We start from the raw sequence: 9,775 nt of genomic DNA on the forward strand, positions 1-9,775 counted from the left end.
TTTGGCCAAGGCTTTATATTGCTGTGTAACAACTTACCTCAATACTTTGAGCAGTTCAGAGAAACAAACCAGCATCTATGGGTCAGCAATTGGGAGCAACTTAACTGATTCTGGGTAGAGCTCAAGGTTCCAATCACAGGAAACTAGGATTGGAGAATTTTTATATCCAGAGTGGCATACTAACAGCTGTAAAGTTAATGCTGGTTGTCATCTTCCCTCGGTGAGTGATTTGAGCAAGAAAAGCTGTAAAATGAACACTCTACAAAGTAGTCGTGCCATCTTGCATCCTTTATGGTCACAGAATGTGGTAGGAGGGTTCTGTTCCCTGGTACAATTACCAAGCAGGCAAGGATCATTGATTGGGAACTGTCTTAGATGCCAGCTGTTACACTCAAGGGGGTGCCCTTACTCAGTTTATGCACTAGTGTGAAACCAGATTTCTCTTCTGTATGTGTAAGGTTTTCCATGTAGCCCAATTTGGTAGATGCCACATTGCTTGACCTAATAAATACTAGATAGGTATTGGGAGCTAACAATATAAGGCAACAAGTCTCAGTTCGTCACTGATGGTTGAAAAGTGCAAAAAGGTAGAAAACACCTATCACGACACCTGGACTGCATGTTACTTAAATTCGCTCTTTAAGGTTTCGAACTATATATACTGAGATGTTGACAGGCCCTACATAGTTTTGACATTTCCACTATTTAGTAATGCACTAACACTGGCTTGTTTTGGGGTAGTGGAGGGGAATTGGTAACAAATCAGTTGAGTTGCATGGACTTAACAGAACAAATAGTTCAAAGACTGAGATGTGGAATGATTCAGCTACTTGAGTGCGTTAATATTATCACAAAAAACCCTGTATACTGGTTCTGAAGCTCTGCTGAACCGCAGCCTGCTTTGAGGAGACCAGGGGACCCCTAGAAATCTAGATGGTCTTTTTTTGCTTGGAGTTTCCATACAATTGGTCTAAAATCTGATCACACTTGCGAAGATGCTCAAGTGAGAGTTTTAATTGGAAAAGGAGATGTCCATCCCACTTGGGTTGTCTTTATTCTTATCTTCCTCATTCTGATTAAGATGTTAGATGTTGCAATCAAGGCTGCTCAACTAGGTAGGTAATGTGGAGGGTCCTAGGCAATGGTCAGCTTTTGGGCATTGGCTTTGTAATCTAGTAGGTTTGCACTGGAAACCGAATGTGGAATTCCCTTCTGCCTTTAAAACCGGATTGTCAGAAAAGCAGTTCCAGTTTATATGCCTTGAATCCAGCATGTTAAGATGGGGGCAGGGTTATGTCAGGAAGCCAGCCCATAGCCAATTAGAGCTTGTGAAGCTGGCTGCTTAATGCCCCGATTAAAAGTCCCTTGATGGGAGAACGGGCCATCAGTTTCAGGAACCACAATACCAAAATGTGGATGCTGTAGCCCCCTTGTATGAAACGTTATTTGCACATGACTTAAGCACATCTCATACACTTGAGTTGTCTAGGTTACTCAATATTTAATCCAAGGTAGAAGCTAGGTAAGTGGTATGCTGCATTATGTATGCGGAATAAAGTTCAGTACAGACACTACCATCTTTAAATATATTCAGTTTGCAGTTACTAGATCTGTGTGTGCTATGTTTAAGGTTTTTTATAGTTCAAACTTCAGGCCAGGAATAGCGGTGCATAATCTGAGCAGCTCGGGAGGCTGAGGCAGTCCAGGAGTTTGAGGCTGGATCTTTTATGGGGGCCACTGCACTTCAGCCTGGGTAACAAGAGTCACCATATGATTACTGATTCTGCTCTCCACTGTCTTTTTCCTTTTAGAGGTTTGAAAAGAATGCTGTCTGATAAGCAGGCACTCGTGAGTGTACAGATTTCCTACGGAAATGTTTTATATGTGTTCTTAAATTATAACTATCAAAAGCTTAAGACATTTGAAATACTCCCTTGTAAAAAGCAACAGACTAAAATGATCATTTGGACACCATGAGTCACTGAAGGGGCAATAATTTTATCTAGAAGCATACTAGAAGCATTTCTGGCAAAGTAACAGATCTTGGGGAAAAAACTTTATTATAAAAATCCAACGGTATATCTGGCAAAGTAACAGATCTTGGGGAAAAAACTTTATTATAAAAATCCAACGGTATATATAAACTGCATTTCTTTAGCCCAAGATATTTATGTGATACTCTACACTGTAGCTCCTATGGCAGAAATAATACCTGAGAAACTTGATTTTGAAAATTTGGACATACTAAGCATTATAGTACACATCAAAATCTTGATGTTCGCCAAACGACAGTCATCTAGGTGAGGTCATTGCTGTCTTCAGAAAATTCAGCAATCTCCTGTTTACTGTTCCAGTGAACTTAAGTGAGGTTTTCATTTCAAATGCCATTATTTCTAGAATTTACCTTACCCTGGTTTATTTTAAAATTCACCTGTTTTTTTCCCCTAATCGCTTTTGCCCATTTTAAACACTTAAATCTTTTAGATGGGTTCACTGTTGCTGACTCTTCGGCTACTGTTTGTTTATATGGCTTACAATGTTCTGCTGAGATCTGAGTATTCTAAGATGGTGAGGCCATTCTTTCAGGCTGGCTTTACTGCCAGAGATTTTATCAATTTAATATACACACAAGGAGTTATATTTTTGCAAGTAGCCCATTCTGTCTCTGGTTACATGAGGAAGGCCTGTGGCTTAAACTACCAGTGACCATAGGTCTTCAATGCATTCTATATCACATAGTATTCTGTGTGTTAAGTATCGTGGTAGGGGGGTGGATTTGCCTTATTTTGGCATACTATGTTGACCTCAATTTGGCTTGAGTCTGAGCAATTTGCTATGCTGCCCTATTTGTTATTCACCTATATTCCTGAATGTGAATACTTTGGAAGGAAAGTAAGGTAAATTTGGTTGAGATTCTGTATAAAAGGGAAAAGTTAATTTTTAATACAAATACAAAACTTATTTCCATAGAAAGCAAAATTTATAAGTTAAATATAAAGATTAAAATAGTGTTTGAAAAGCTCACTATAGTGCTAACAAACTAAATGAAAATAAGGCTATTTTGCATTTAAAACTGAAATACCTCTTAAAATAATTTAAGATGGAAAGTCTTAGTGGGTTTTCATGTTAACCTATTCTTTGGACATAACTGAATTTTGTATACAATGCATTTCATGAAAAGTTGTGGCTCCCCCAGATTGCCCACAAGTATGATCTTGAAGTCTTAAACGTTTGTCCATGTAAGCTTCAAAACAGAGCCTTAACTGAGTTATTCAAGTAGCAGTACTTAAAGATAAAATTCTTGAAGCAGTTTCAGTGGTTTCTGATCCAAATAATCAGTTTCTGAACATTACTACTTCACATAATAGAGTCCATCTTCAGTTTCTTCTCACTTTCTCTTTCCCTTTTGGGTTTCCTTTTTGTGGCCTGAGGCTACCAGTGCTTTGGGTACTATCAAGATACTTCCATCATGGGTGCACTGGAGAGCATAGTGGTTTGGATTGACTGGCCTACCTTGGTCATCTCTTAATCTACTAAAAATATCATGATAAAGGTCATGCAGTTTCTGTTTCATTATGTTAATAGCTTTGTTACATTGTGCTTGCTCTCTCTTAAGAGTTTCCTTCTTTGCTTGCAAGTTACATACATCATCTTCTAGATTCAAAATTATGTCCAATTTGCGTTTACGACAATTCTGCGCAGCAACTTTATTTTTCCCTCTTCGTCTGATGTCACGGATAAGTGAGACTTGTAGGTCTGTCAGATAATACCTACTTAACATGCTATTGAAGGAATCAACAGGCATGCCGACAATTTCATCTACAGAAAAAGGGATATGCAAAGCTTTAGCACGCTGTTCATCACGGCTCAAGTTTCTATCTGTGTCTTCAAGGTGTCTACGCCTTATCTTCTGTGACTTCTCAGGCCACAAATAAGGTTCAGAAGTAGATTCTGGTACACTTGGCTGTAAGTGGTAAGTGTGGTTATGAAATATGTGTTGAAATGTAAGATCCCCATGATAACCAGAATCACTCTGATCCAAGTGACAAAGCTTACTGGGTTCTGGGTAGTAGCCGCCTACGGCACCTTCTAAGTCATGATGGGAACTAGATTCATGGTCAGTACAATAACCTATAGCACCTTCATCACACACAGAGTGAGAGGAATTAGACTTGATGACAGAGGTACTGTTGTGACTTGAATCTAAAGAAAGGCCAGAATCAGTATCTGGTTCATCAAAAAGCTGAGAAACATCGATTGGATCAAAGTTGTCTTCTGTGGCCAATGACATTAAGTTTATCTCATCAAATATATTTATGTCAAGGTCATATAGTAGGTCTTGGCTTGTTAGATTCCTCGTATGATTGTCAACCGGTGAAAGAAATCCTGTCAAATTAGTTCCAGGAAGGGTTTGCTCAGGATTGGTGGTATGAGAATTTAACTGCAGAAATGGTTCTTGTGACTGTGAAGTCCTTGCTATGGGATCTCTTCTAAATGTATTGTTGGGACAAAGCAAGATGGCCTCATGAAGATTCACATCCTGACTTATAGCCTGGCTGAAGTTTACATGATAATGTGCTGAAGAATTCATGCCATCACTGATACTGCCTGGAAGAGGAATATCTCCCAATGAGATGCCCTGAAAAACGAAGGAGAAACACTTTAAACATGAATAGCCCTATTTCTGAAGCAGTTCTATTACCTAACACAAGTTTCTTTCCCCTCTTTTGTCAATTCCTCTATATTTAATAGAGATAGATGCTGTTGGCAGTAACTTCCTAGTTAAAATACAGGAAATACAATATGAGATGAGAGTCCAAATCAGAATACCTGGAATTCTGAGTAACCTGGAAATTAAGATTGATTAGTATAAAAGCTGACTGCATTTTCTTAAAAAGTCTAATGTTACAATCTTGTAATTTACTACTTTGTAATAAGATGCACCTCATCCTAGCGGTTGGTAATCACATTGTGGAGGGTCAGGGAAAATAAACTACAGTGAAGTAGTCTGGAGGCGAGAGGCTGTTTAAATGCCTCTAAGCACTAAAACTATAAGGCTATTGTGAATATTGCTGCAATAAACATGGGGGTGCAGGTGTCCCTTTGATACACTGATTTCCTTTCCTTTGGATAAATACCTGATAATTCTTTTAGTTTTTTGAGAAACCTCCATGCTGTTTTCCATGACCAGTCTAAATCTGGTTATACCTTTGGGATTATTTGGAAAGAGGAATGCTATACATACTTGGTTAATTCTAAGCTGAAGTGCTTCTGTAAAAATAAGCATTACTTTAAACTGCTGTGTCATCCAAGTAAAGGAGTTGTATTTATTCACCAAAAGGTCAGTGCAGATATGTTCCTGCAAGGATAAAAGCCAAAGTTCCAGTTACCTCCAGTGAATTTTCAGGCTGTGATGAAAGCAACTGGAATAAGTCTTCCAGAGAGAAAGAAGTATCTGTCCCATTCAGATGTCTCTGCAGGGAAACACAAAAGGTGCATCCTTCACATAAAAGACTGAACTGGTTGTCTGGGGCTTTAGGCTTTATCTTTAAAGGATCACCAGGTCTTATCTCCACACTGGATTTTTATCCTATTATGTTCCTTGGTTGGAAGTTTTTATTATATTTTGAGACGGAGTCTCACTCTGGCCCAGAATGGAGTGCAGTGGTGCAATCTCGGCTCACTACAACCTCTGCCTCCCAGGTTCAAAGGATTCTCCTGCCTTAGCCTCTGGAGTAGCTGGGATTACAGCTGTGCACCACCACATCTGGCTAATTTTTGTATTTTTAGTAGAGACAGGGTTTCACCATGTTGGCCAAGTTGGTCTCGAACTTCTGACCGCAAGTGATCCACCCACCTAGGCCTCCCAAAGTGCTGGGATTACAGACATGAGCCACTGCAGCTGGCCTATTTTTCTTCTTACGGTACTCAATATTTCAACACGCATACTTAGAAGTCTAAAGTTAATCAGTATTTCTATTCCTACCATAAACAACTTCCATATAATTTTTGGCTAATTCTTAGTTTCAGCTTATTTTGCCCCTCCATAGCCAGCCCTCCCAGTTGGTTACACAATTATATAATTTTGGCCAGGTGTGGTGGCTCACGCTTGTAATCCCAGCACTGGGAGGCCAAAGCAGGCAGATCGCCTGAGCCCAGGAGTTGGAGACCAGCTTGGGCAACATAACAAGACCGTTTCTACAAATTAAATTAGTTGGGTGTGGTGGTGTGCACCTGTGGTCCCAGCTACTCCGGGATGGTGAGGCAGGAGGACTGCCTGAGTCCAGGAGGTTGAGGCTGCAGTGAATCGTGACAGCGCTGCCACACTCCAGCCTAACAGAATGAGATCTCATCTCAAAAAAAAATAATTTTTACAGTCAATACTTATTTACATTTACTCCAATTTGTTTTTTTAAAACCAACTTATTGATGCTTCATCTCACTCCTGGCCTTTATGCTTTAACCTCTTTCTAGTTGAAAGAACTCTTCAGAGTTCTTTTTAGAGGACCTGAGCAGTAAACTCAGTTTTTGTTACATGGAATTATTTTGAGACAGTCTTGCCCTGTCGCCCAGGCTGGAGTGCACTGGTGAGATCTCAGCTCACTGCAATCTCTGCCTCCCGGTTTCAAGTGATTCTTGTGTGTCAGCCTCCCGAATAGATGGGACAGGCATGTGTCACTGCGCCTGGCTAATTTTTATATTTTTAGTAGAGATGGGGTTTTGCCATGTTGGCCAGGCTTGTCTTGAACTACTGACCACAGGTCATCCACCTGCCTTGGCCTCAAAAAGAGTTGGGATTACAGGCATGAGACACCGTGCCCGGCCCACATGGAATTATTTTGGCTTCATGCTTAAATGATGAGTTAACTGGTAAAAATATAAGGTTTAATGTTTTCTCTCAGTACTCTGTCTTATGGCATTTATTACTACTGGTAAGTTTGCTCTCAGTGTTATTTACAACGAAACTTTTCTATCTCAGGTGATTTAAAAAATTTTTCTTCTTAGTTCTTGATGTTCTGTTTCAATCTGATATGTCTGGGACTTGATTTGTTTTCGTTAGGAGCTCTGTGTAGTCCTTTAATCTGAGGACTTTTCTGGAAATATTTTGCTATAAACTCATTTTAAATATTGCTTCTCTTTCATATTTTATAGTTTCTTCTGGGACTCCGATTAGAAGTAAGTTAGATTTTTCTCTTCTATCATTGTCTCAATTTTGCTTTCATATTTTGCATCTTCTCTGTGGTATATTCTAGATAATTTTCTTAGATCTTTCTTCCAACTTACCCTTTTCTTTAGCTGTTCACACCACTTCCACTGAATTTTCAGTGAAAGTAACTTTTTCATATCTAGAATTTCATTTGGGCTCTTTTCTAGATCTTTTTCTTTTTTCATGATAGTCTGTTCTTGCCTTATAGATTCTGTTCCTATGAACAATTTAAACACTGATTTAGAGTCTTTTTCAGAGGACTAGGAATCCTGACTTTTGCATGTGCTGACTCATGGCTATTTATGTCATTTTTAATTCTTAAAAGGTGAGCATTCTGGGGAGCAGTTTTGCATTTTTCTCTTCAAGAACCAGTGTTTATATCATTTTCCAGACTGTACTTCCCTTGGCTGAGGATTCTTGATGGTGATGGTAGTGTGCATTCAGATCTTATATCTAGCTTTGGGGCCCCCACTGGGGTTCTGATTTCTAAAGGATAGCTAGATTTGTAGCAGTCCCCATTTCCTAGATATTCTTCCAGAGTTGTCATCTGGAAGAATGGAAATGCCAGTGATTCACTGGTCTAACTCATTTCTGTTTTATTTCAACAAGCTTTAAAAGCACCTACTAAGTAATAGCCCAATAAAAGAACAGAAATATCTTGTCAGAGCTACTGTAAGAAATGTGGCTGGGTGCAGTGGCTCACACCTGTAATCCCAGCACTTTGGGAGGCGAAAGTGGGCAGATTGCTTGAGCCCAGGAGTTTGAGACCAGCCTGAGCAACATGGTGAAACCCCACTTCTACTGAAAATACAAAAAATTAGCTTGGCATGGTGGTGTGCACCTATAGCCCCAGTTACTTGGGAGGCTGAAGTGGGAGATCACCTGAGCCCGGGAGGTTTAGGCTGCAGTGAGCCATGACAGCGCCACTGCACTTTAGCCTGGGTGACAGAGTGAGATCCTGTCTCCCCCGCCGCCTTCCTCAAAAAAAAAAAGTGTTAAGTACACAAAGATGTGGTGGAAATGCTCAGGCTAGGAACATGGAGATAACACAATGAGGAACGAAGCCTGATAAGAATTAGGCAGAAATGTCTGGCTTTGAATGATTAATATGTTTCTGAAAAGTTTTGTCCAAATTGATGTTTGTCCTATGTCAAATTACATTTTAAATTCTCTCCAAGGAAGCTCCCTACTTCATTTGTCTCCTCATTAATATTTAGTAAGTGCCTAGTCTGTGCCTAGCAGTGAGTTAGTTTGTTAGAGGTAGAAGTAAACAGTTCTTGCTTTTCTGGGAAGCCCAGTGAGGGAGTAAAGACGAAGACATACCTAGGAGAAAGGCAATATACAATTCAGTGTTAAATAAGTGAAAGACTAGTGAAAACATCTTTTCCCTCAAACAGAGCTGTGAATAACTCAGGGAAGTGGGCAGAAATGTTGTCCCCTTCAACATATATATGGTTCTGTCAGTATTTTAATATAAAAGTCCATGGGTATTGATTTGACAATACAGTATGTATGCTGTGGGGAGAGTGGTAAAACCATACAATGGCATCCATGAATTAGGAAATAGATAAGTCAGAGGAGCTGGGGAGAATACCAGCTGGGAAAAAAGAACAGGCAGTTGCCAAATGCCAGGCTGCAATTGAGGGTTACAAAAGGGTTAAAGCTCCACTGGTCAGAGTGAAAATGGGAGGGTTCCTTGGGGTGTGCTCTCTACCCCTCCCCTTCATCTGAAGAATGGCAAAAAGGGCCTCAAGGGGACCACTTAGAACTTGGTGCATGTTCTCCGCAGTTTGGGGACACAGAAGCTTAGTGTCCCACTTATGCCTGAGAAATATAAAGGATGAGAAACCATGCAAGAGCCATAGTTAGGGAACTGAAAAAGGGTCTAAGGGCATGTTTCCAGGTGCTAGGTGGCCAGCAAATGGTTGAGAGGGCCACCTGGAGAGGTGAGATGCATGTATACCACGGAACATTCAAGGAAGAGTCCTAAAGGACCAGCTGCAGTGGAAATGCATTTGCCCCTGTCAAGAGGAAGACTCCCAGCTGTGGGGCCAGGGGTCTCCAAAGAACCTCTACACGAAAAAGTGCCCATGTGACAGACTTGTATAATATTTAAATGTATCGCGTGGTCAAGAGAAACAATTTCCTATGTTCTTAGAACCCCACACCCTAAACCCCAGAGAAATCAGCAGGGCAGGCCACACAAAACTGAGGGAAGATGCTGAATTTTAGCCCAGTGTGTTGTGTTTTGGATTTTTCTTTTTTGAGACAGGGTCCTGCTCTGTCACCCCATCTGAAGTGCAGTGGCATGATGATGGCTCACTGCAGCCTCAACTTCCCAGGCTCAAGTGATCCTCCCACCTCAGCCTGCCAAACAGCTGGGACCACAGGCACACATCACCACGCCCAGCTAACTTTTGGTTCAGCGTTCTTGAAAATTACATTGGGTTATACTTTTTTTTTTTTTTTGAGACAGGGTCTCACTCTGTTGTCCAGGTTGGAGTGCACTGGTGTGATCACAGCTCACTGCAGCCTCGACCTCCCAGGCTCAGGTGATCCTCCCACCTC

At 40.6% G+C, this 9,775-nt stretch overlaps 1 protein-coding gene across 2 annotated transcripts in view; it reads right to left on the reverse strand.

The window, feature by feature from the left end:
- Positions 1 to 2,043: 2,043 nt before the first annotated feature.
- The window catches only part of NFE2L3 (NFE2 like bZIP transcription factor 3), a 33,222-nt gene continuing 25,490 nt past the window's right edge, over positions 2,044 to 9,775 (reverse strand). The window contains exons 3-4 of one of the 2 annotated variants that reach the window (XM_002818114.5): positions 5,391 to 5,474; positions 2,044 to 4,639 (exon numbers count right to left, since the gene is read on the reverse strand). In XM_002818114.5, coding sequence (XP_002818160.1) covers positions 3,389 to 4,639; positions 5,391 to 5,474 — 1,335 coding nt within the window. In that variant the 3' untranslated portion in view covers positions 2,044 to 3,388. The remainder of the gene's footprint in view (positions 4,640 to 5,390; positions 5,475 to 9,775) is intronic. The other variant, XM_009242937.4, reaches the window with a different exon arrangement.

The sequence above is a fragment of the Pongo abelii genome, chromosome 6 (genome assembly GCF_028885655.2).
Source record: "Pongo abelii isolate AG06213 chromosome 6, NHGRI_mPonAbe1-v2.0_pri, whole genome shotgun sequence".
Lineage (NCBI taxonomy): Eukaryota > Metazoa > Chordata > Mammalia > Primates > Hominidae > Pongo > Pongo abelii.